At 38.8% G+C, this 27956-nt stretch overlaps 1 protein-coding gene across 1 annotated transcript; it reads right to left on the bottom strand.

Annotated features, from left to right (window-relative positions):
- Window positions 1–902: 902 nt before the first annotated feature.
- On the bottom strand, window positions 903–22134 carry LOC128857172 (protein mab-21-like). Its single transcript, XM_054092798.1, has 3 exons — window positions 21271–22134; window positions 11998–12548; window positions 903–5797 (listed from the first exon to the last, which is right to left on the bottom strand). The coding sequence occupies exons 1-3, from the start codon at window positions 21471–21473 to the stop codon at window positions 5448–5450; spliced, it is 1104 nt and encodes a 367-aa protein (XP_053948773.1). The 5' UTR covers window positions 21474–22134; the 3' UTR covers window positions 903–5447.
- Window positions 22135–27956: the final 5822 nt, after the last annotated feature.

The raw sequence follows: 27956 nt of genomic DNA, 5'->3' as shown, positions 1-27956 counted from the left end.
AGTAAAAGATTTGACGAATAAATTTTAACTGTGTCATCAAAAAAAAAATCATAAAAATGTGCCTTTTTTTCCATGAATTAACGTTACCCCCCCCTTAAGGGGTTACATGGGCTCCGTCGGGTAAAAAAACGCCGATTTTAAATTTTTTTTTCTATGTAAAAATTATTTATTTAATTCAAACTTTTTTCTGTCTTATAGATTCATATTTAAAGAATAATTTCTGAAATTTTCAAAAAAAAGAAAATTAAAACTCCTCCATTCTGACGCCATTTCCGGTGACCCCTCGAAAAAAAGGTGCGTCCGCGTTGTCAGCATAACTCCTGACAGGATCGTCAAAAATGAAAACACAAAAATAAGTGTTTTAGTTAAGACCATAAACTCGTGCTTGAACGAAGGAAAGAAAAAAAAGTAAAAATTGGAATTTTGGCAGACATTTTTCCAAAAAAATGAAAATTTCGGTCAAATTTGCTTGACTTTTTTTTTTTTTTTTAAATAGTTGTAAATGAAAAAAAAAACAAAATCCTTCATTCAAGCACGAGTAAATTGTATCTCGAACACCTGTGTAAAATTTCATCAGGATGGGTTGAGTAGTTTTCGAGAACATTTGACAACCGACTTTGAAAACACGGTTCCGAGAAAAACGCATTTAAAGCTTTGAGTAACAATAAAAGTGGCTTGGAGCGCACACATTCCAAAGGCTGTATCTCCGAATTTATTATCCGTATCGACTTGAAAATTTAGGATAATATTCTTGAGATGTTGTAGAAATTAATAAGCTCAAAAAAATTGATTTTTTTAACCTACGAAACCCATGTAACCCCTTAAATAACGTGTTAATGACCTTACCAGCAATAAAAATTGATTACAAAGTTTTTCTTGTGAACATTAAAAAGTTTTTAATTATATTATATTTGATGAAACATTAAAATTGTATACATTGGTTATAACACTAAGTAATCCATAACAAATTTACTGAAAAATAAATACAATAGATTAATGTTAAAGGTGTTTGTATGTGTGTAGGTATATATGCATATATGTATGTATATATGTGTATATAATAACGTGTATTAAAGAGTTTTATTCACATATTCTATAAATTACCACCTCAGAGTAAAAAGTTACTAGGCCAAGCTGTTGAAATTTTGCAGAGAGGCAAATTCTTTTTTTTATGTTTTATTTTTCTATCTTTTATTTACTTAGAATGCGTAGTTTTGGAAACTTCAGATCATTTTCGTATAAACAAATAAAAAGGAAAGGATAGGATAAGAATTTAGATATCTGTCCCAAATATACTGAGACGATTACTTTTTTTTCGTTGTCGGGGCTGCTGCCGTTGTAAGGATGAAACCCCGTTAGGAATCCCCTCATTATTGAGAGTAGCGGCTGTGCAACTTCAGTGACTCACTCAACCACCTCCCATACACGCCTAGCCAGATAAGCAATGAAACATTACAAATGCTAGTGTTAAGCCAGTTCTCTATGTGTCCAAAAAATGGAAGAGCAGTCGGTATGTGGGGAAAAAACCTCAAAGCCGTCTATGTTCGGATAAATCACCTCGAAGATCCTAGTTAGTTTAATTTAAACAGCAATATAAATCTTATCACCATATCAGTTTTATGGGGGCGGCAGAACCCTGAAGCAACTAAAAGTGAAGTTTGAAGCTATGATAATCGCTTAACTAATAGCTATACGAATAAATGTTAAACTCTTTAAAGGGTAAGTGAGCAACACATTGAATTATTTTATAATGATGGAAGCCGATATTAGAGGTGTATGGCGACGTCCTAATCCTTCACTTTAACTTCGAATAAACTGTGAAAAAGTTCACTAGATCTTAGTTCTTGGTTCTTTGAAGTTCTTAGAAGACTCTTAGACTTTTCGTGTGATATCACATCTTTGGACTTCTATTTGTGGAGGTATGTGAACACTTTTCGTGTAAAAACAAAGACGGAGATCTAGTGATCGACATCCAGAGTATTCTTCAATTATGGAGGGAACACTTCTCAAACCTATTAAATAGTGACAGCTGCGCATGTCACAGAGAATGTGAAGATCCTGATATCTCAATCGTAGACGACGGAACTGTGGTTTCGCTATCCGACCATGACGAGGTGAGAGTAGCGATAACGCGGCTAAAGAACAACAAAGAAGCGGGAGCCGACGAACTGCCGGCTGAGCTAGTCAAATATGGCGGCCAGGGGCTGCATCAGCTCCTATACAAAATATGGTCGGATGAAAGCATGCCTGCCGTTTGGAACTTAAGTGTGCTCTGCCCAATCCATAAGAAGGACGATCCTGCAATTTGTGCCAATTACCGCGGGATTAGTCTTCTACATATCGCCTATAAGGTTCTAGCGAGCGTATTGTGTGAAAGGCTGAAGCCCATCGTCAACCAACTGATTGGGCCTTAACAGTGTGGCTTTAGACCTGGAAAGTCTACCATCGACCAAATATTTACAATACGCCAAATCTTGGAAAAGACCCCCGAAAGGAGAATTGACACACACCATCTTTCCGTCAACTTCAAAGCCGCATTCGACAGTACGAAAAGGAGTTTCCTGTATGCTGCGATGTCTGAATTTGGTATCATTGGAAAACTAAAACGGCTATGCAAGATGACGTTGCTCAACACCAGCAGTGCCGTCAGAATTGGGAAGGACCTTTCCAAGCCGTTTGATACCAAACGAGGTTTCAGACAGGGTTACTCGCTGCCGTGTGACTTCTTTAACCTGATGTTGGAGAGGAGCGTACGAGCCACAGAAATTAATCGCTCAGGCACAATTTTCTATAAGAACAATTTTCCTTAACAACCGCGCTGTTAGTTTTCCCTTTTCCAAACTGCATAAAGAGGCAAAGCGAATGGGTCTGGTGGTGAACAAAGACAAGATGAAGTACCTCCTGACATCAAACAAACAGTCGGCACACTCGCGTATCGGCACCCACGTCACTGTTGACAGTTATGATTTCGAGGTTGTAAAATAACCTCATTTATTTAGGAACCAGCATTAAAACCTATAACAAAGTCAGCCTTGAAATCCTATGCAGAATCTCTTTTGCCAACAAGTGCTACCTTGGACTAAGTAGGTAAATGAGTAGTAAAGTCCTCTCTCGACGAATAAAACTAAAACTCTACAAGGGACTCATCATGAGCGTCCTAACGTATGGCGCAGAAGCGTAGACGATGACAACATCCGATGAAGCGACGCTTGGAGTGTTTGAGAGAAAGATTCTGCGCAAGATTTTTGGACCTTTGCACGTTGGAAACGGCGGCGAATATCGCAGGTGATGGAACGATGAGCTGTATGAGTTTTACGACGACATAGACATAGCGCAGCGAATAAAGATCCAGCGGCTACGTTGGTTGGGTCATGTCGTCCGAATGGATACAAACGCTTCATCTCTGAAAGTATTCGATGCGGTACCAACTGTTGGTAGCGGAGGAAGAGGAAGCCCTCATCTGCTGTGGAGAGATCAGGTGAAGAAGGGACTTGACTTCACTTGGTGTGCCCAACTGGCGCCGATTAGCACAAGAAAGAAACGACTAGCGCGCTTTGTTAAATTCGGCCAAAATCGCTCCAATTAAGAAGAAGAAGTCTTGAAGTTGTTACACAAATGAAGGGATTTACAGTTTCAAGCCGACCCTAAACGGGAGATGGTTTCTTCTTTTCATGGCAGAAATACACGTGGAAGTTTGCCATTGCCTGCCGAGGGGCGCATGCTATTAGAAAAAACTTTTTCTATCAATTTGCTGTTTCATGCACGGAGATTCGCTCGTACGTACTCCGAATGGTATTTACGCACCAACCCGATTCAGCTACGATGGCCGTCGTAAGGGTTTCTTTCAGATGTTATTTTCTCACACTGTTCAGTTCTGGAAAAATATAGTTAATTCACATCGCAAGTTTCTTTCGCAAATTTAATTTTTTTTAACTAATTTTTTTGATTGTGTCGATACAATTTTGAACTATTTTTAAGCATACCTTTTAAATTTAAACTCTCTAATATTTTGGAAAAAATATTAAAAAAAAAATCTTTATTTACAAATTAGTTGCAGTATTAAAAAAATCACAAAAAAAAAAAAAAATTAAATAAACTCAATTTTTGGCGATAATTTTGTTCCTTCCAGCGCACGAAAATCTTAAATTTCTTCCAAACATTTTATAATTCCTATGGAAGAATGGTACAGATTTTTTTTTGTGGAGAGGTGCACCCTAATGTACATATAATGCGTTCCGTTTCTATGCATCCAGTAAATGATCCTATATTTCTAGAGCACTTCTTTGAAGAAAGTTCTATTCTATTAATTTTTTTTTTCAAATTTCAAAAATCGTAATTTTTCACTAAGCAAAATGTTTTTTCTCCCATATGTGTGTATGTGTGTATGTAAGCTTACTGCTAGTATATTAAAGAAGTAGCACTTTTTATTTAAAATTTTCGTATACACAGTTAGAAGCTTAACGGCTTCGTGAAAGCCTTATTGCCTAGTTAGTGAACGCAAAAAATTTGAGTTCAACATTTTTGAGGCATACGCAGAGATTCCAATGCATTAACAGAGGAAGTGGATTTCCTTTCATCCGAACACATGCCCGTATGTATGTGCGTATGCATGCATGTACGAGTTAGTACCCTTTTAACAATAAAAACAAAAAAAATGAAAAAAAAATTACGAGTGCTATGAAAGCAAAACAGAAATTGGACGCATGGATAATCCCGTAGATGACTTTATCTATGACAGCAAATCTAGGCAAGCATGTGTGCGTACACAGGTATGTATATGTGTATGTAAACACATACACAAATGAATAAATACGAGCATTCGCGCTTATATCAGTGTAGATCTGCTTCTTTGCCGGCTGCCGGAGATTTCATGTCGGAAGGTCTGCTAAACTGCCACGAATACAATTTGAAAATGAAGTAGTTTTCTGTTGCAGATTTTATCTAATGCGATTTTTTAGCACTTCATAGAGATGTGGCATGCAGCATGCAAACGAAAACATATGCACATATTCACATATGGACATATGTATGTATGTGGGCATGCATAACCGCAAGAATAAATGTAAGTTCGCCGGTATGGCCGTCACGCCCCAGCCGAACACCAGACTCGCAATGCAATCACACACAGCAGCCAATTGGTACCAATACTTAGGCGAATATCAATGCATTCCAATCAAAAGAAGAACAAAAAAAAACACTCACACACACTCATACTTACATACAGTTATGCACATACATACGAACATAAGCACGAGTTGCGCTCAGCACCTTTAAAATCTGGCGTTCGCACATTTCGCTACATTCGCGCGCCTCTTAATGCCTTCGTTAATGTTAATGTGCGGCGTTTGTTGTTGCGAATTTCTTTGCATTTTTTACTCTATAGGTATTTTTATTTTTTATATTTTTTATTTTTTTTATTTTTTTTAAGATAAATACTCCCAGTTGCTTTAGAGTTTTTCAAATGCATTCGCATTGGTTAACATTTCGCGCGTCAAACGCCAAACCTGCTTCGCGGCCTGTTCGAGCGAACTGGGCGATTTGCCTTTGAACATGTCCAGTGTCGGTAGAAAGTAGTGTGGACATCGACGATATTGTAGACATGAGATCAATTGTAGGAAGATGCCGTTGATGCGATCGGCGATACACGCTTCGTCCCATTCAAAGTCACGCGGATGCTTTTCACATTCGTAGAGCAGCAGATTCTTCAGGTGGTAAGCGGTGATCGGATTGCCGGGCAGATCGAGGTGACGATCACGCAACGTTTTGAGAATACTTAAACAGCGCCGACGGCAGCCACCTGAGAAAGTTGAGTGGAGGAAGACAGAGAGAGCGATAAAGAGAAAGAAAGAGAGAACAAATATATTTTTATGATAGAAATTAGTGCTTATGGAATAAAATGGAAAATTTTACATTAATGTTTGTGGAATTTTTAAGAAAAATTTTAGATACAACAAGTCTTTCATTTATAGCTACAAATCCTTACCTTTAGTCCAGAAGTACCAAATGACTTAAATGTAATAGAATATTTAAAGATAAAGTAATTTAATTCCAGTTTATAAAAAAATAGAGATCTGGGCAGGGTGAAATCAAGATCTAGACTATAAAAAATTCTATTAATTTCTTTAAGAGATCGAGTAATGAGTGCAGAACTTAAAGTATTTGATTAAAAAATATAAATATAAATATACATTTTTAAGAACATAACTTGAATAAATAGGCACATCATTCACTATAAAGTGGCTGGCATGTATTTTGAAAAAGGTGAAATGGCTGAATTACTTTGGTTGTGAGTCACTCTATGTAGACACTTGATGAGTGACGTTCGTCTACATGAAATCTTCCTTCATTTCAAGCAGTTATTGAAAACAGTGCTGAGAAGCCCACTGTATAATGTACAGAAACCTCAGAGGGTCTGTAAGGCAAACATTCAGTGGTCAGTGTGGTCACGCTACAGCTACCCATAATTTAGCACTGGTGGGTGTAGAATAATAAATCATAAAGCGATGCATGGGTGTTATGCCTCTAAGATTAATGAAACTATAACTCAGACCTGATTATATGCACTTATGAATCGATCATCTCAGAAAAAAAACGAGTGTCAACAACTTCCATTCGATTATTTTACACTCACGAAATAATCAGCCTCAAGTCCAATTGAACAAATTATTTCCACCACAAAAACAAGAAGGAAGGTAATGTTAAAACCTGTTCTTATGTTGTCTTATAATTTATGGTAATAAATTGCTCACGCGGAATCCATAAGGCTGAAAAAAACTTTTTCTTGCACGATTTCCCTAACTGAAATTCAGCAGACACCAAAATCTTTATACTCGTACACTTTTACAGCGGCCAATTTCAGTTGAGTTTTGATAGAGAAGTAGGCGTGACATTTTTTGTGTTTTGAGCCATTTATGCAGTTCATATATTTTTTGTCATTATTTAAATGTGAGGTTGGTAGGTCGTGAAAAAAACAAACATTAAAAGATACTGAACCTTAAAAAAATGAGCGAATGTGCTAAAACAAAAATTTTAACTTTGCGTCACAAAAGCTACGCTCTTCGGTAAATTAGTGCTAAATAGTAGATTTAGGTTAGGTTAGACTTGGTTGATTCTCGAGATCGCACTTAGACCAGTAATTGATCCATAGTGTTGCCAAATGTTATGTATAGGGGTTTCCAAATGATGTTTATTTCATTATAAAGAGGTAGGTATGCCGTTAATAGTGAAAAATAACATCAGGCAAATATGACCACCACGACCACTCTTACAGGACAATATCCTTTCTATGAAATTTTCCATAACCGAATTGCAAAATGGCTGCCCTATGCCCTCGATAGCCTCACGAATTCCATCTTTGAATCGTCCCTGGGCTGTTGGCGTAGACCTTCTCTTTCACGTGGCCCCAAAGAAAAAAGTCACAGGGTGTTAAATCACATGATCTCGGTGGCCAATTGGGATCACCTCTTTAGTATGGAAGGTTTATTTTATATTTTTTCTTTAATACACAGTTTGAATAAACAGCTTACTTAGCTAATTTTTTGATCTGCTACACTTGTATAATTTATCTGCCACAGGTTATAATTTTACCTCCTACCATTTGTGGAACAACATCAAGCGCGCGCCACAAGTAGGAGGAGAAGCTTGGCCAAACACCCAAAAAGGGGGAGAGCGCAAATTAAATATACAGTAGAAACTCGATATTGCGTCTCAAATAGTTTTTTTTTTGTTTCATTGCTTACTCAGTACTACCACATTAGAAAAATTTTATTAGATACCTTCAACATCTTTTGATTTGTCTTTCTCGTTTGTTTTTTACGTTGTATTTTTTAGAATAAAGCTGGGGAAGTACCCTCGATGCCATTCTGATAATGACATTTTTGGAGTTGTATCAGCTGAATGAATTTGAGGGTAGTACCGTCTTATTTATTTCCTGACGAAATGACAGTTGTGCGTTAACTTTTGCATGGTGAGGTCTCATAAAGGCAAAGAGAAAATGTATGCTGCTGATAATAAAAGAAAATGCTGACATTCTGAACAAACAAAATGCGGGAGATTCAATTAATGCATTAGCTAAAAACTTTCACGTGTATAGAGCAATAATAACTCGTTTTAAGAAAAAGAACAGTTCATAAAGAAATTTGTTACGCTATCTGAATCCGGTCCAGATAAAAAGAAAACTCTTAAGATCTTTGAATTTCCAAAAATGAAAAGGCGTTGTTCAATTGGTTCGCGGGCCAAATGTCTAAAAAACTAGCAGTTACAAGGGATATGCTAAAAGATAAAGCCAAGTTTTTTCATGCCAAAATCGAGGAAGAGCCTGGAGTCTTCCACGCTAGCTATGGTTGGGTTGTATACTTTAAAAGGAGGCATTGAGAAAGAGGAAGGTAAAATTGTCAAATAAGCGTGACTTAATCAAATCATTTTTGGACAAATTTAACAAAGAAAATTATGGATTTAAGTTTGACAAAAGTGCTGATATACAATGCCGATGAGTCTGGCTTATTTTGGAAACCCTTATCCGATAAAAGTCGTGGGTGTTACATCATACAACTATGGTTAGGTTAGGTTGAAGCGGTTGTCCTGTGGGACACACTTAGGCTCATAGCCCATTGTGATGCCACGTGGGGAGCTTGTCCCTGTCTCTCCTAAAACCAGTGTGTGCTTTTCAAAAATTTTAAAATATCGCTGATTTCTGTAGAACTGAGATTTTCTAACTCATTAAAAAATTGTCTACCCAGAATAGTAAACCTGCGTCTGGATAGAACAGGGCAGTGGCACAGTAGGTGCGAGATTGTCTCTTCCTTGTCCTCATCTAGACAACTCCTACAGAAGTCATGTGCTTGCACACCCATCCTTTGGGCGTGTCTACCTATTAGGCAGTGCCCCGTTATGACTGAGATCAATGTGCTAAGACTGTGTTTATTTTGGCTTAGCAGAGATTCTGTACGATTTTGCAGGTGGTTTCATTATTCTATCATTCTTTTGCTTTCCTTTCGATTTTTTCAAGGATGAGTAGTTTCCATGTTTGTAAGGGTATCCCTTTGTCATTATCTATGTACTCATCAGACAATTTAGTGCCGAGTCGCGCTCATCGGCTCTACAGTTACCCTCAATGTCGCGATGGCCAGGAACCCATGCTACCTTTAGGTGAAATGACTCAGCCATCTCGTTAAGAGAGTCGGGGAGCCGAAAACTGAAGGAGATCCCCAGAATATACACCTCCGCCCACCCTGCCCTCGAGCTCATATAACTATATAACTATTAAAAATATAAAATTAAAAATTCCCATGTAACATTATTGCTTTGTTTATGCTACTGCATGGCAGACGGTTCCAGGTTCGGTTGAGTACCCAAAGGCAAAATGTACTTAGTTGCATTTTTGCTCTTCAAGGCCAACTGAATTTGAAACGAACTTTAGAGTAGAATATACAAGGTGAAGTCCAAAATAAACAAGACTGAGCTAAAATAGAATCGACAAGAGCTATGTTCTGATAACTTCGAATTTATTTATTCAAAACAGTCTCCTCTGGCCTCGATGCACTGTTTTGCGCGTTCCAAAAGCTTTTTGAAAGAGTTTTTCAGCTCATTAAACGGAATGTCCTTCAGGATGTCGGTACAAGCATTTTCGATTGCTTTTGCGGACTCAAAACGTTTTCCTTTCATGGCCAAATGCAATTTTTCGAATAGGTAAAAGTCATAGAGAGCCATATCAGGTGAATACGGTGAGTGATTGATGGTTAAAATGTGATTTCTAGTCAAAAAATCAGTCACAAGAGTGGATCGATGAGGTGATGCATTTTCATGCAATAAGCGCCAGTTTCCGCCTTCGCAGTATTCACGGCAGATTCGACGAATGGGATGCAATAAACGCTTCAAAATGCCAAGGTAGAAAGTTACATTGTCAGGTTGGCCTACTGGCACGAACTGCTTGTCGACAAATCCTTGGAGTCGTAAAAACGAATGATATAGTTTTAAAAGAAAATTTGATATTAGCTCTTTGTTCGAAACTCATTTTTGTACCGATGACACAAATATACGACACTTTAGATGCAATGACTTCGCTTCCACTGAACCGAATGTCACAAAGTTTTCACTGGACGCCAGTCTTGTTTATTTTGGACTTCACCTCGTAAAATAATTTTTTAGTCTTAAGATTCGCACCAACCAGAGCGGTTGATTTATTTAAAAAAAATATTTAATATTAACGAACAGAGTTTTAATAGTTTATGTAGGACTTACAGTTTATTGTAAATTATAATGTATTATTATACTAGTAATAAATAAATTCAAATTCAAAATTCAAATAATATTTTCGTTTTTAATCTAAGTCTGAAGACTTAGAAGATATAAATTTTGTGCTCAAAAGAAACCTCGTCACCGTGGCATAAGATCAGTAAGTTCGTTCTTTACTTCTACAAATGCTGCTGGAAACGAAAAAAAAACCTTAGATGACCTTAGCTTTATTTGATGAAAGGTTTGACAGAATATTTGCTCTAGATGGGTGCCAATTTTTTGTCACAACAAAGAATCCTGTTTTAATCAAAAATTGTTTAAATAAACAGATGAAAGAGTTCCTTCGTGCGCAAAATCTTCCGGAAAAAGCACTTCTTCTTGTTGATACTGCTCCATACCATCCCAAAGAAGGCGAGTTAAGAAGCTATGACACCAAATATCAGTAATGTGCTTTCCTCCAAACTATACGGCTCTAATGCAGCTCATGGATTAAAACGTTACAAGGCTTACTAAATACTAAAAAAAAGTCCCCTTACGTCACATTGTTGTTCGTGGAGAAACTGCCGATGCGTCAGGGCGAAATATTGATCTGAAAAATGCAATATGCTTGGGACGCTCTTACTGCAACTTCAATTCAGTCATCGTTTCAAAAACTGTTTGAGAAAGCGCCTGACTTGGATTGTGAAGAAATCATTCCCCTTTCGGAGTTAAGATTGATAGCTGATGATGCATCCAATATTCAATTCGTGCAACTTTGCTTCGGGAATTAGAACTATTGCAGCAAGCCTCACTAACTGTAATCGAGCAATGGATTTTAGAACCTCATTCGGAACCCAAAGCTTTAAATGAAGAATACTGGATGAAGTCGACTAAAGAGGCGGTGAAAGAACTTACGATGTGGTGTTTAAAATGATACTAAGAAAACTCCATCGACGGAGGCAGGAGCAAAACAATGTTTGTTTAAACGAACAAGCGAGTGCATGCAAAACAAACCGAAAGCGAAAATTTCTCTAATTTCAAATGAAATTACGCTCTTTTAAAATGTATTTAATTAATATAATAAACACGGATAAACTTGGATTCCTATCAGTCAAAATACTATTTTAATCTGTATGGAAAAAATCTCAGTACTTGCGACGACCTCGAAACTTGCACCGAGCCTGGTTTTCGCTAAGTGCAGGAATCGAATTTCCATTTTATAAATATGTACAAATAATTTTTTCTCCAATTAATTTCAACTTCCAGACAGCAAAAATATTGCTTCAAAAATAATTTAACTGAAGGCAATTCAAAATTTCAAAAACCTGTTTAATAAATAAATTATATTACGATTTCCAACAAATACTCTATCTTGTTTTGGAATTTTATATTAAAACAGCTAAGGTATATATATATAAATATATATTAGGGCTCTGTGGAAATCGTATTCTAGGGATCAAAATAAGAAACTTTGCCGAAGGAACCATACCTCTAAAACGAATTCTGATGTCCCCCAATTTGGGTCGAACGAAAAATCCTACTTTGACCAATTTAGAGTGCTCCAATCGAGTCCAAATGTATGACCGGCCCCCACTAACTTTGGACGGCCGATCCACCCATGCCAGTGGCACACCCCCTGGAACTCCCCTGGGGGGTTCCCCATACAATAATTTCAAAATATCACCATTTTTGGCCTTTATATGAGAAAAGAAACTAAAAAGTTCGCTGTGATAACTAATTTTTTTTTTTGGTTTTACTATTTATTTACCTGCTTCTTAAACTCACCTTGCAAAAGTCGATTTTCCGCTTCGAAAAAGCTCAACACCCACGCATCGCCTTCCATGGCGGCATTGTTGTTCTTATTCTGCATGACAATGGACTCTTTGGATAGCAGATCGAAACCTTCCGTTTTCACTTCGGCCACTATATTCGGATGTGGCCAAGGGATGTGCGGCAGTGGCCAATGGGCTGCCGAGCGTGGCCATATGCCGGAACATTTAAAAGCTGGCGTTATTTGTACCATGAAACGTTCACGCACGCGCATCTTTACCTCCGTCGTATCGCCGATCATTTTCACCATATCACGATAAATACTCTTGTCACACGCCTGCGCCACCAATGTCTGGAAGCGAGAGCGTATCTTGCGCGACGACAAATAACCCGATGCTGTGATGAACTCCACCCATAGGGACATGGAACGTTTACGACCGTCACTCAGCTTCAGCACTGCGCATCCGGGCATGGTGCCATCATCAACGAAGTTGAAAACGCCCATTTGATTGAGATACAAAACAATCTCGAATTCGTTGGGCGAAATAACCTGCACGCCTTCAAATCTGTTCAAGTAAAAAAAGTAAAAGAAGTGGAGGATATGCAGTTATAGAATATTTTAAAAATAATTCCTTTCACACTTGCAATGCTTATTAGTAAAATAGTTGCGTGCATAACTGCATGTGTATATGCATGTATATGTACATGTAAATATGTAAGTATATAGTGTTTTCCATTACTTCTTCAAAGAGTCATTAAAGTCAACATATGAAGACAAACCACAGCAATTAGCACGTAATTCAAGTAGGCTCGTGTTAACGTCTCATTTGACGGACAAATTGCACAACTCGTAACACTTTGACAAATCGAAGAAGGAGGAAGGAGCCATACCGCAGACAAGTTGATAATGAGAAACGTGCGGACAGACGTACGGACCCGTAGGCGCTTAATGGGTTTTGTGTCTTCAATAACAAGTGGTACTTTTCCGCCGCCTGAAGTGTCGATCAGCCAGTAAGTGGGAATGTGGGTATGTACAAACATTAAATATTTATTTTTTTTCATTTATTTACATAAGAGGAAATGCACATACGCATTTGTGTGTGTAAAGTATCCATTCAAAACCGCATTGCTTTTCATACCTCCCTTTGATTTTTCACACATTAATATGCTGGAATGCTTGCAGTTCTTTGAGAGAGTGAAACTATGTTCAGATATGCACCTTCATTGAGGCAAACGAAGTTGATGCAATTAAGTTTTTAATTGAGCTATCGACTTTCAATTAGCAATAAATAACTGAAATTGTTGTTTTGGTTGGGCTTATTAGGTACACAACTAAGTTCCCAATAGTAGTCAATAGATGCCACCGGCAGTGTATGCTAGTCGATTCTAACATAACCTAAACGTCATAAACCAAGCTTCGACACATTAGTGATTTTGTTTCGGTATCATATAAAGGGTGGTTAAGTTTCAAGGGCCGGTGTTGATTTTAAATCAAATACAATTTTTTTAGAAAATTATTATCACTTCTCTTTATTATGATAATATTGGTATGATTCAATTATGAATAGAACAAAATATTGGCCAAATAGCCGCTGCGGCCTCGGCCGCACACCTCCATCCGATGGTCCAAATTTTCGATGACGCTGTGGCATAATTGAGGTTTTATGTCGTTAATGTGCCGAATTATCTCATTCTTTACCTCTTGAATTGTTGCTGGCTTATCGAAGTACACCTTTTCTTTCAAATAACCCCAAAGAAAGAAGTCCAACGGTGTCGTTGACGTTTAGGTGTGGTTCACATTCAACATCGGCCCTTGAAATTTAACCACCCTTTACTTTTGGTTTTGTGAAAATGTCTGATTTTGTGCGAATAATCGCCATTTGCGGGAAGTGTCGATTTCCCTCTTTCATTCGAAAAAAACCGCGGCTGAAGCGCATCTGTAGCTCTCTATGCGCTTCAGCCGCCGTTTAGTTTATGGAGATGCTGCTTTAAGTGAAACAACGTGCTGAGATTGGTTTCGTTGCTTCAAACACGGTGATTTTAATGTTGACGACCGTCCGCCCGTCCGCGTGAAGGCAGGCCAACAACCGTCTAAGACGCTGAATTGGAGGCATTGCTCAATGAGGATCCGCGTCACACGCAAGAAGTGCTTGCTTCAGTATTAGGAGTTACCCGCCAAGCCATATCCAAGCGATTGCGTGCTTTGGGAATGATTCAGAAACAGGGGACTTATGAGTTAAAACCAAGGGATATTGATCGTCGTTTTTTCGCCTGTGAACAACTGCTCCAGCGGCAAAAAAGGAAATGTTTTCTTCATCGCATCGTAACGGGTGATGAAAAATGGATTCATTACAGCAATCCAAAGAAAGGAAAGTCATGGGCACTGCCCGGTCGTGCTTCTACGTCGTCGCCTCAGCCGAATATTCACGCTACGAAGGTTATGCTTGGAAAGCTCAGTTGGAGAAGGACTTGGCTTCACTTGGTGTGTCCAATTGGCGCCGGTTAGCACGAGAAAGAAACGACTGGCGCGCTTTGTTAAACTCGGCCAAAATCGCGTAAACGGTTATCGCGCCAATTAAGAAGAAGAAGAAGGTTATGCTATGTATTTGGTGGGACCAAGTTGGTGTTATTTATTATGAACTGTTAAAACCAAGCGAAACCATCACTGGGGATCGGTATCGACTTCAATTGATGCGATTGAGCCGACCACTGAGGCATGAAAAAGTGATTCTACAGCCTCACGTTGCCAAACCCGTTAAAACCTACCTGGAAGCACTGAAATGGGAGATCCTACTCCACCCGCCATCACCTGTTCCGATCGACCAGCAGTTCCATTTCATATGATGTCATTAAAAAATGGCTTGATCCGTGGATAGCCTCAAACGATGAACAGTTTTACCGCGACGGTATACGAGATCTACCAGGAAGATGGGAAAAAGTAGTAGCCAGCGATGGGCAATACTTTCAATGATTCACTTGTAATCATTTTTTAGAATAAATTTGAATTTTCATTAGCGAGAACTTAGTTGTGCACCCAATATAAATGGATATTTGTGCACTGCTACCTGAAAATATACTCGTATAGTGGGCAGCCATGTAGCCTACTAAAACAGTTTTATGCGATTACTTAATCCTAAAACTGCTGTGGGCTTAATTTCCAGGAGGACGTTTGGATCTATAACCCCGTTTACCAGATAATTAAGTTTGCGTCGCGGCACTGCAGTTGTTTCGTGCGCCTCCTTACAGAGTCTACAAGAATTATTTTCAACGCATTTTTGAAGCTGTTATTTACCCCGCAGAAAGGTTCAAGACCTATGAAGGGGGTGTTTACCCCCTTTTTCGCTAAAGTGTCCGCAATTTCATTCCCTTCGTGCCCCTCATGTCTCGGAACCCACATCAAGGTAGCAAAGTTTCTTTATGCTAGGGTGTTGAGGATTTTAAAACATTCCCAGACCAACCTTGATTGGAATGAAAACTATCCAGCGATTTAGAGGTGGAAGTAGTTTTTCCCATTGTAATTGCTTTTTTGAAATGTGGTCCGACAATTCCAGCCCCGGCACTACCATCTTCCATTTTGGACCCGGTTTTAAGAATATTTCATTGTTTCTCCACGCTGAGGGGTCACTAATGACCACTTTGAATTTCTTGGAGAATTCTAGTTTCTCTTCCATCTTGTCGTGGACTGCCAAGCACGAAGAGTTCAAGATGGAACGTAGAATTCTTACATGCCCAGTAAGATTGCCTTCTTTGAGATGGAATAGATTAGGAAGCCTTAGAGCTGCACTGACTGCCGTCCCTTTGGCTACAAAATAGAGTGGAATGAGTCCAGTGACCATTCCTAAAGCCACTGTGGGGTAGGTTCGCATTGCTCCCGTTACGCTCAGACAGGCTATTCTGTATACCTTTTTAAGTGTTATCTGAGTCTTTGCTTGGTCTGCTTTTGGCCACCATACGAAAGAGGCATAGGTGATCATTGGCACTATTATTGTCTTATAAGCCCATGCTATCATCTTTGACCGTAGACCCCATGTTTTACTGTAAAGCCTTTGGCATATGTACGTATGTTGCTCACAAGGCTTTGCTTGTGATGTACGATAAGTGATTTTTTCAGGTCCTGTTTTTATCAAGGATAACTTCCAGATATTTCATATCCCCAGATAGAGTTAAGTCGGCTTCCCCTCGTTTTAGGGTCCCTAAAACTAGGTTCCTTCTTCGGGTGAAAGGTACCACACATGTTTTGTTAGGATTTAACGAAAGTCAGTTACCAGTTTTGTGCAATGTCGAGAGCTAATTGGATGCAATCGGCTATAGTAGAGTCAAACTTGCCTCTAACTATGGTAACTAGATCGTCAGCAAAGCCCTGAACCTCGTAAATGAAGAGAAATTAAACTGTAAAAGAAAATTAAGACGACGATGTGCCCATTTTTATGTTAACTACCATCGTGTAAAGAATTGAGAAGGTATGCTCAATAACAGACCGTTATTCGGCTCTGAGTGAATTTGACAGAATCAGCTGATGAGCTGACGTAACAGTAGATCTACACAATGTCACTGACGGAACGTCTGAAATGATTGTGCAGAAATCGGCTACCGAAACCTCTGTGTCGAGGCAGCTGAAGTTCTTCTCACAATTTTTTTTTCTCAGTAGTTAACCTTCACCAAACCTCCATTCATCCTTGTTGACTACGGAGTCCATTCGCAATCTCTGAAAATCAAGAAAAGTCGCCACACTTAATGATGTTCTTTTCATGATAAAAAACAGTTCTCCCAATTTTCTTTTAAGCTTGCCACATTATAAAGCTTTTCAGAGGAGATTCTGTTTCAAATGTTATATAAAAACAAAGTACGTTTCTAAATATTAAACTCTGGCAACAGTTCATTAATTCGGCGTTTTAAGCTACTCACATACAACTACTCGACTACTCAGGTTATACACAACACCAAAGCATAGCACTAAGTTCGCATTTCACGTGAAATGGCTGTCAAAATGCATACAAATTTCTTTTTTGTGAAAGATGAAACGTATGGCACAGAAGCGTGGAAAACGACAACATTCTTACCTTCCTGTACCTTTGCCCGTTAGTGATGGCGAGTATCGCAGGCGATGGGACAATGAGCTGAATGAGCCTTACGACGACATAGACATAGCGCAGCGAAAAAAGATTCAGCGGCTTCGTTGGCTGGGTCATGTCGTCCGAATGGATACAAACGCTCCTCCTCTGAAAGTTTCCATGCGGTACCAGCTGGTGGAAGCAGAGGAAGAGGAAGGCCTCCTTTGCGTTGGAAAGATCAGGTGGAGAAGGACTTGCCTTCATTGGTGTGCCCAGTGTGGTGGCGCCGATTAGCACGAAAAAGAAAAATCTGACGCTTTGTCACTTCGCTTAGGGTCAAATGCGGGCAAAAAACCCAGTAATCAGTGCAACGGACCTGCGTTCTCAGAGTGGCTTCTTCATACAGAACTGTATCAGAAACAGCGGTTTTAGTTAACAGCGGAACCATCCCCATTGATATTCTAGGATAAGAGCCCAAACGGAGATGGGAGACAAACATCTCAGGAATCCCAGTACCAGGCTTTTCCGACATTAGAATTCAAACCCTCACACTTTAATAAACAAGATGGATCTCTGAGCAATACGGCTGATGGACAGTGAGACTAATATCCGATCTGAAAAAGAAAGAAGGCACAGTGAGGTTAACTATTACACACATTTTTGTCAGGACGTGGGTCCTTTCGCAAGTATTTTGCGAATAGGAAAGGTGAACCTACCAAATTGCATTTATGGAGGTACTGAGGATGAGGATGTGAAGCACACCTTCTTCAAATGCGGAGGTGGAATACAGAGAGGTGAAGAGCTCTGCAACGAGCTATTGGTGTATTTACATCTGAAGAAATAGTTGTGAAATTGGTGATAGGCGAAGAAAAATGGAATGCCGTCGCAAATTTCGTGGAGGATATTATCCGAAAAAAGAGGCGCGGAATGGAAAATTATGCTGAAGAGCATGGAGCAAAGGTTTCTCAAAATAGACTAATCTGGACGCAGGGTGAGTAAGCAAGTATCCTTCTTAGGACGCCGTCTTGGACCTCTACCTTGAAGCAATGCGGAAGCTGTCCCGGGGTTGAGGAAAAAATCCAAGAGAAGAGCAGGGTTGGTTTTCGTGGAATTGCCACGCACTTATTAACGACGGTTAATATATGGTGCGAAGGCATTTTTAACCCAAACTCCCCACTAAATAGGAATTTGACCGAGTCCCTTCTCTGATTTGTCGTGAACGCCTTGACCCTGTTCTACAACAGGAGAACCGACTTCGAACGTCAGTCGGTTGGTTGGTTTATTATGGGAACCTTTTTCATGGCAGAACTACACACGGAGGCTTGCCATTGTCTGCCGAGGAGTGACCGCTATTAGAAAAAACCGTTTCTTTAATTTCATGTTTCATGCTTACAGTGGATTTTGAACCCGAATTTTACCGAATGGAAGTCACGCACAAAAAACTCGGCTTCTGCGCAGTTTGGGGTACAGTATCTTACACTTCTATTATTATTATTATTAGTACACAGTACATTTTGACCTCTTAAGTGCTCCCCTGCGCTTGGCCACGAGTCTATAACTGTATATTGTCAAACAATATCTGATTTTAGCTAGTTCGGCGTTCTGCGTTCTGCTTACCTCTTCACAGCTTCAATGAACTCAAATTTTCGTCTCTTCAATGCAGTTGTCACCCTTGCAAGCAGAGGGAAGACGGACGATGACAGATCCAGCGAATAAAGAGAGTATTTTTCTGAAAGCATATCCAACAAAGGTCTGCTTAATTCCAACATTTCTGAGCAGAATAATAGGCCTGCTTGTGTTGTGAATAGTTAAAAACGAGTAGCCTTTATGGTGAGAAGGTACTTTTAACCCAATTCACTACGAAAACTTTGCAGTAGCAGTAGAAATGCAGTAAATATATTTTTTTATTGATATTGCCATTTCGTTTGCATTACCAGTAAACTTTTACTGATTACTGGAAAGGAATTGCAGTAAAAAATACTAAAAAATAATCAAAGGTGATACGCGAAATTTTGGTTTCGTCGATTCCGTTCAGGCATTTTTGATGCTAAAGAAAATGTCGACAATGTCGATAAAATCACAGAAGAAGCTTTCGATCGACCATAAACAGTTTTAAATCATTTGCCCAAAAATCTTACGCAAAAATAATGGATTTCTTCTTCAACAAACTAATAATTTGTAGCTGATCTTTAATATTTAATCAGTTATGTGTCCAAAACCGAAACAGATTTGCGAGTATTTGACAAAATAAACAGAATTTTTATTACGATGGAGAAACACGAGAAATTATTTGTCCAAGATGTTCGAATTCACTTAAAAAAGTCAGAAATTTAAATTTAAAAAAAATTTTTTTAATCAAAAATTAAAATTTTGTTTTAAAATAAAACTTAAAAAATTTAAATCAAATAAATAAAATTTAAAAAACGTAATTTTTTTCAATCGTATTTTCAGTTTCCTTCCGCGTAAAAGCCCTTAAGCCATGACCTTTGATTTAAATATTTTAAATTAATTGCATCCAATTCATTTGGTTCTTGAGCTTTTGCTGCCAATGGATAAAAAAAATATTGGGCCTAGTAGCCAGTGTACTACAAATACTGTACAAATAATAATAATAATAATATAAATATTACCTTGACTTCAGAGGTAAGAAAACTCTTCTTTTCGCCAAGCCTTAGCAAGTGGCGCGTAGACGAAGCAACTGGTAAAGGGGTTGGGGGTAGTCAGAATTTAAAGCAAAATTGGATTTTATTTTTGCATTTTCTTAAAGTATAATATCTTCAAAACATTGTGCGAAAATTTGAAGTGAATCGAACAAATACTTTTCGAGTTATTCAACAATTAACAAAGGGCGCTCGGGCGCTCTGGAGCTCGATAGCAAAATTTTAAATGCGTTTTTCTCAAAACTAAAGGGTGTTTAATAAGATATTTGATATTCAAAAAAAAAATGCTATTTTTTAATATAATTGATCGGATGTTTATTTCATTATAAAGAGGAAGGTATGCCGTTAATAGTAGAAAATAACATCAGGCAAATGACCACCTCGACCACGCTTACAGGTCAATATCCTTTTGAAATATCCTCCATGAAATTTTCCATAACCGAATTGCAAAGTAGCTGCCCTATGTCCTCGATAGCCTCATGAATTCCATCTTTGACGTCTTGAATCGACCCTGGACTGTTGGCGTAGATCTTCTCTTTCACGTGGCCCCAAAGAAAAAAGTCACAAGGTGTTAAATCACAAGACCTCGGTGGCCAATTGTGATCACCTCTTCGAGAGATAATACGATCCGGTCCACTTTTCCCGTAAAAGATTAATGGTTTCGTTGCTTGTGAGGCACGTAGCACCGTCTTGTGGAAAATAAACCTTGTTCAAATCAATTCCGGCCATATAAAATCGTTGATCATCTCTCGATAGCGCATTTCCATTCACTTGTTATTGAACCTTTATGTTTTTTGCACTGGCGATCCTATTTATACTGCTTCTGACAAACATAAAAAATTCGTGCCTGTTCGAAGGATTTTTTGCAAAATTTCGATTTTTTTTCAACAATTAATTGTCGGTTTTTTCTTTGAAAATTTGAGGCCGCCATATTATTAATTTTGGAAAAAAAACTTCGATCAGGCACAATATTATCTATGAATAAAACTAATTTCTCATGTCCGATTGATTTTAGATGAAACTCCAAGGGCTCCACACAAACAGCGATAACTTTTACAATTATGGGGGTTTTTTTTTTTTTTAATTTTGCTAAAGTCAAGACGAAACATGATGTATTACTGCGATGTTTTAATTTTTGTAAAATAAAGTAATTGCCTAGCATTTCACGGGTCTCTGACTACCCCTAACCCCATAAAGGAAACATATTTTGGTAACGCAGGAATAGAGCTGCTTCAAATTACAAAATTACATTTGTTGCTGAAAATAGTGAGCTTCGTGTATATAACTGCACCCAGCTTCGTGAGGCATAACTGTACTCACTAGCGCCAAATCTTGCTCGTTAAATTTGCTGTTTATTTCACATGTAAATATTTCGTTCAGCTAGCCGAGCATAGAGATAGCGAGCAAAGAAATGGCGAATAGAAGAGGCTTGAACCCATTTTTATATTCTAAATTAATTTCATCTAATTCATTTGTTACTTAAGCTTTTTCGGCCAATGTATGAAAATAAAAATACCACCTTGGCTTCAATAATTTTCCATTAAAACGCACAGCTAAATTTTCAATCTGAGTTTTACCTGCCATTGCATTCGACCAGACTGGAGATGAAGCGCGGCTCTTGCAGTTCCACTTCTTTCAGTATATCCTGCACGATTTTGCACACTTCCCGTATGGCGGTGGCCGTTTTGAACATGCGCGCCTGTACGCGTTCCGCACAAAAGCGATTCATCTGATAAATCATGCGCGTCTGCGCAGCCAGCATATCCGGCGGTACCAACATGGCAGCGAACGGCGAAATGCACTTTGGCTCTGCGACACAAATAGGAACGAAGAACGGCAAGCGGTGCAACCAACAAACCAACAAAATTTAATGGCGACTCAATGTCTGCGGCGACAGCGGCGTATGACGCAGACAACAATGGAATTGCGCGACGGCGTAAGGGAACCAGGAAAAAAAAAAAAAAAAAAATACAGGAATACAAAAACAAAGCGAGCCAAGTCAAAATCAAATAGACGGCCTCGAATATTACAGTTGGCGATTTTCAGTTAATTAGAGTTGGTTTGTGGCAGCGATGGCGGCGGTGATGCCAACGCGCGCGCTTTGTACTAAGGCACCCCAGTTGTGTTGGCAATGGGCGGCGGATGTGATGTTGCAATAACAATAATTCTTCAGCTACTGTTTCAATGTAAACGCTGCACTGTTTTGTGTACTTTTTCGTTTTTTTTTGTCTTTTGCTTGGCGGTTCCCTTTGTTGTGACGCGTCACCGAGCTGCTGTTGAAGGGGCGATTGTTGCAATGGCTTTTTTGTTTAGTTTGGCCTTATTTTTCGTGCCTTTTTATTAATTCTATTTGACACAATGCACCGAAAACAATTGTACCGGAGTTCTGTTGCGATTCGCTAAAGCAACAAGAACAACAAGAACAAAAAAACAACAATTGAATTCTCTGTGTAAAGCGTTTTATGCGCCGCGAGTACCAAATACTTGGTTGCTCTACACTTTGTACGTCCAATACAGAAGCGACCGTGGCGTTGACAATGCAACGGAATGTGCAACAAACAAAGCGTGCCGCGGATTCACGCTATGTACGCCAACGAAATACTGCCGCCATGCTGAAAGCCAAAAGCCAATATTGTGAGCGTGTTGTAAATCTCACGAATATTTACTGACTTGCCCAGATAAAATTGAATGGTCACATTGGCATACGGGCGGCTATGTATGTATGTATGTATGTATGTATGTATGTACGATTGTGCATATGTACGAGAGCGCATAAACTTTCGTGTATAAATATTTAAGCTTGCGCTGGCATAAACTACCACACACAGCAGGCCATGTTTGTGTCTCTGTATGTATGTATGCTAGTTGCGCTGTGGTAGTAAATCAGTGTTTGCTGCACATTAACACAAATTCACAAGAGATATGGCTTGCATTCGCTGCGTCTGTTGTGGCTGCAGCAGCTGCAGTGAAGGCAACAAAAAACAGGAGAGAAAAAAAAATGGAGAAACCTTCAATGTTTGTTGGCACTACTAACGGCGCAGAGGAGGAGTTCCTAGGCGAAGTCAGCGCTGAAGTTGTCATACGATACGCGCATGCATGTATTTTCACACCAATACTCATACGCAAATAAATTATTCGCCCTCAAATCATTATTTTCACATCGTCTTTTTTCTTGCTACGGTCGCATTTGTCGCGTGCTGCTTTATCTTACACCCTACACTGCTGCCAACACAGGGTGTTTGAAAAAAAAAATCGTATTTAATTGTAAAATGAAATAAAATTATCCGAAAAATATTCTCAAATCAACCAACAGAGCAGCGCTGCATCTGCTCCGATAATCGATCGATCAGCGACAGTGGCTTCTTATATGCACGTACATACATACATATGTACATAGCTACATAAGTATTTGTGTTTTGTGTATGCTTGGTGTTGAATTGCGCGCAGAAGTACAAAGTGCCGCCACTGAAAAGTACGAAAAATGCGCTTCCGCAAAACTGAAGAGTTTGCAAAACTCACGAGAGGACTCACCAAGCATGTCGTCAGCCTATTTGCTACCCTTCGCTTCTCTTACAAACATTTTTATTACATTTTGTTTTTGCATCTTTTAACACTGTGTTTGGCAGAGATTTTATCTACTCATCTATGTGTGCGTATAGATACTTTTACCCATCAACCCGTGCTAGTGCTCTCTTTCGCACAAATGCAATGAGAATGGGTACTCTTACTCAACAGCACCAGCAACCGTAGCAGCATTCATGCTTGGCCTTGTGTGCTCAATAGTTATGCGCGTGTATGCGTGGTTAAGTGCTATTGTTTTCTATAGCCGGTCGCGTGAGCTCCGCCTCAATCGCTTCAACTACTACAAGCGGCCATCGCTTTTGTGACTTCGTTGTGCGTTACATTTTTGTTTTTATTCCTGTTGCAGTGCTGTTACCATTGTTGTTGTTGCGCTCTTTGGTATCATATCGTATGACTATTTCATTCTCAGGGGAATTGGGAGTCTGTTAGGAGTTCGTTGGGTAAATTCAATTTTTGCTGTATAATTTTCATTTATGTTTTATTTATTGAATTGTTTGGTGGAGTGAGGGGAAAGAACTGCGACTGGATGTAATAATTTATCCGTTAGCGCACATGGACATACCTCGTTGAATATATGCATATATAAGTACATATACCTACAAGAAATGTGAGACAGATATGAGCAATTCCCTTTTCTCATGCAGAAATAAGCCTTTGATTTTTTTTTTCGGAGTTCCTTTACATACATAAATGGTTATGTATTTGCATCATTTGTTCGTTCAGTTTGAATATGGAACTTAACTATAAGTTAACAAGTAAAGAAATGAATGGAAGGTACTGAACGCCTTTTAGAAAGTAGAAAAACTATCTAACGTGATTTAAATACTTAAAAAATATTCAGTATAGCAATGAAATTAAAATACGCAATTCGTAGATAAAAAATCCAGTTGGATAGAAGTCGAGATTAAATTCACTTAAGGCTCGAGCAAGAGGAGCATTACGGGGTTAGGGGTAGTCAGAATTTTCAAAAAAGTGAATTTTTTTGCATTTTCTTAAAGTATAATATCTTAAAAGTATTGTGTGAAAATTTGAAGAGAGTCCGACAAAAATCCTTTTTGAGTTATTTAACAATTAACAAAGGAGCGTCCGTAGGCGCTCCGGAGCATTCGTATGCTGAAAAATGGATGCTGCACGTATGAAAGTGGCAGATAAGCGCGCCAAAGATAACACTCGAGAAGGTAGAATGCTACGTAGGTAGCAGCAAATCGATATTTTGGAAGCTGCTCTGACGGCTGAGGAACTATTATATGGCCCAGGAATAGATGACACAGTGTAAGTAATTAAAGAATTCGTATAACTATACGTAAGCCGCTACCAAAACTTTAAATGTGTTTTTCTCAAAACTATGTTTTTTTGAATTGGTGATCACTGTAACTTAAAAACCGCTTGGTAGATTTGAATAAAATTTATACTGCTTGTAAAAAACTCAGGCACGAAGGATTTTTTTTTTAAATTTCGATTTTTTTAAACCATTAATTGTCGGTCTTTTCCTCGAAAATCTGAAAAATATTTCCTGAGGTCGCCATATTGTTAATTTTGAAAGAAAGCTTCGAACAGGAACCAGATTATCTATTAATAAAACTAGTTTCTCTTGTCCGATTGAATTTAGATGAATCTCCAAGGACTTGTGATGATCACCGTAAGGAACTTCTGGAGAAACGAGCTCCACACAAACAGCGATAGCTTTTACAATTATTAATTTTTGTTGTTGAAAATTTGCTAAAACCAAGTCGAAATATGATATATGAATGCGATGTTTTCATTTTTGTAAAATATAGCAACTGATTAGCAAAAAAAATTATTGAAAATCATGATTTTTTCATGCCTCTGACTACCACTAACCCCTTACGCGAATACTCCGTTCTACATTTAGCTCCATAGAAAGGCAAAGAGCTACGAAGTTGACGCTGTGGTATATAGAAATAATTTTTTCCAAAAGAGATGTGCAAACAGTGCTGCCAATGTTGCTGTTATAAGCAAATGAAAGCGAGCGGACTGATCTTCTTTCTTCCAGAGGCTTTAGGCGAATCAAAAGCAAACGAGGTTGCAAGTGAGTTAGGAATTATTTCAATAAATCTCTGCATCGACCTTTAATTCTCTGGCCTCAAGAAATAAGCCCAGAGTGGAAAATTATGCCTTGGAAAAAAACACATTCTACTTTCGTTCCATTAATTTTACTATTACTAATTTTTTTTATTATTGTATTATTTCTCAATTTTACTATTATTTGACCAAAGTGAAGTGTCACCACTAATGTGAACTAATGTGCTTGCCCACGGGCATCTTAATGGAGGCTTCTGATTAATTTGAGCACCTGCTCAAATATTTTGTTCCATATCACCCAAGAATCACACGTCCTCGGTGTGCGAATCTTCGCCTTGCGAGAGCTGGTGAGATCGTCTAGCTCGCGAAAAACTGCAGACGCTTATTTCTATTAATCGTAGTTTCCAAAAATGATAACAAAGACTATATAATGTCCCGCATAGTATCAAGTTAAAGTTCGTAAGTCCCCTCTATCTACAAATACATATGTTGGCTTAGCGGCCTATTTGTTGCTATTTTTGAGGTAAGGTAAACTTTAGGTTACCTCTGTCTCGGACTCCCTCTCCAGCGTCGTATGAATTTCGTGTATTTGCAGTTCTTGACAACTTCTTTTATGCTTTTGGGTGTTTGGCCGAGCTCCTTCTCCTATTTGTGGCGTGCGTTTTAATGTTGTTCCCCTAATGGAGTTTGGTAGGCGTATAAAAAGGCGCTTAACTTCTCTGCCTGCACCACCTAGAAAGTAACAATAACCCTTGACGTTTTGTTGAAGAAAGCCTCACAGGTGAATGTAGCAACCGGAATACGGCAAAGGAAATGACAGTGGATCAGCCATACGCCGAGAAATAGCGACGACAACTTTGCCAAATCGGCCCTACACTGGAGTCCTTTTCAGCAAGCCGGTCAAGGAATTGGCAGACCGCGTACGACCTAACGACGCTTTAGAGATGCAGAAATGAAATCTCTCGAGCTCTCATCGAACGAATTGAGATCGCTAGCACATAACCGGGTGAAGGAGTAGTTGGTGAAGAAGGGTAGTTGACGCCCTATGCTCCAGAGAGGAGTTCAAGTAACCTACATTTACTTATATATAATTTTGCTATGTCATTCGCATGTTTGTTGCCGTCATGTCCTTCTTGTCCTGGTAGCCAGCCCAGCAAGCCGGTACTCCTCGTTACTCCCAGGTTTTTGAGGCCGATCAAATATTCCTCAATTAGTTTAGCCACACAGACGCCTATAAGTTTATTTAATACGTTTTTTTAAGCCTATAAGTTTTATTAAGACATTGCCGGGGAGGTATTGATTTCACGTAAATATGCGCTTATGTTTTTTAAACCTAATTCGCCATTTAATTCTTTATTAAGCGAATTTGCAATAGTTGTGATCACGGAAATATTCCTTCATTGATTTTTACGTAAATAAATTCTGCAAACAACCCGGCTAAGCACTTAAAAGCCAGTCCTACGCCAAAATGAGCGCTTTTATGAAGGTTTTGTTAAGGCTAAGTAAGTATTCTGTGAAGGGATGGGATGGACTTTTGTATTTTTGTAATGGATTTGTAAATTATTATTACTATTTTTAAAATCCTATTTGAATACCAAATAGAAGAATACAAATATTTAACTTGCAAAATGTCTCGGGTAGTCTCAAGTGAGGCAGTGAAAATATTTTGTTTTCTTGGTATTTAATTAATGCAACTTGGAATTTTTTCCATATAATGTTGGTCAGTTGCACAGTTCGAAGTACCTTAAGAAACAGCAAAAATTTGGCGGAGCCAGGTTGCATCATACTCTAGAGGAATAGTATAGAAATCTCTTATTGCTTCAAACTTGAGTAAAATTCATTTTATTTAATTCTATCCCGTCAGGGTCAAACAAGGATATATCAAAGGGAGTGTTCTTTTTCCGCTGTTGTGACGCTTCGTCGTAGATTCTCTGCTACAGGAGATGCAGGAATTCGGATTTCATGACCAAGTATCTGAGGACGATGTCTGTACGCTAACATCCGACAAATCCCTATGAAATGAATGTATGAAAGTGCAAAGAATTCTGGATAAAATCGATGACAGCTGCACGAGAGAAGGTCTTTTTGGCAATCCGAACAAAACTGCCTTAGTCTTGTTCACGCGATAGTGAAGATTGGAAGGGTCTTAATCTTACAGTACTGAAAGGGGTGACACTCAGTCTTGCTAAGGAAGTTAAATAATATATCTAGGAGTAATCTTTGGATAAGAAACTTAAGTGGAAGACAAATGTTTCGTTGGAGGTCGATTACTCATTAAAGATTTTTCAACAATAACGTAGAGCACTTATCAGACCAATCATCACTTACGCTTCTGTGGTCTGGTGGAGACGGAGTATGGTTGAGTCCACAATCCGGGAACTATACAGGCTGCAAAGAAGTGTATGGTTATGCATCTCGGGGGACATGAGTACAACCTCTGGTGATGCCCTAAATGCTATCCTTGATTTGCTCCCCCTGGATCTTAAGATACAACAGGAAGCAACAGGGCCGTAGAGAGCATATCCGGGCCCTGGGGAAAAATTGCAATGCGGGCCCTTTCCAATTATGTCTAATTCATATAAATACGTATAATCTCGAGTCCGGGCCCCTCTGAAAACTCCGGGCCCGGGGAAAAAGT

The sequence above is a fragment of the Anastrepha ludens genome, chromosome 3 (genome assembly GCF_028408465.1).
Source record: "Anastrepha ludens isolate Willacy chromosome 3, idAnaLude1.1, whole genome shotgun sequence".
Lineage (NCBI taxonomy): Eukaryota > Metazoa > Arthropoda > Insecta > Diptera > Tephritidae > Anastrepha > Anastrepha ludens.
This window is presented reverse-complemented; position numbering and strand designations above follow the sequence as displayed.

Excerpts from the sequence above, each read along its gene's own strand:
- LOC128857172 (XM_054092798.1), bottom strand. The coding sequence starts at position 21,473 with ATGTTGGTACCGCCGGATATGCTGGCTGCGCAGACGCGCATGATTTAT. Across the intron at positions 12,549-21,270 it reads CTGGTCGAATGCAATGGCAG|ATTTGAAGGCGTGCAGGTTA; the intron begins GTAAAACTCAGA and ends TTACTTGAACAG. Across the intron at positions 5,798-11,997 it reads GGAAAATCGACTTTTGCAAG|GTGGCTGCCGTCGGCGCTGT; the intron begins GTGAGTTTAAGA and ends CAACTTTCTCAG.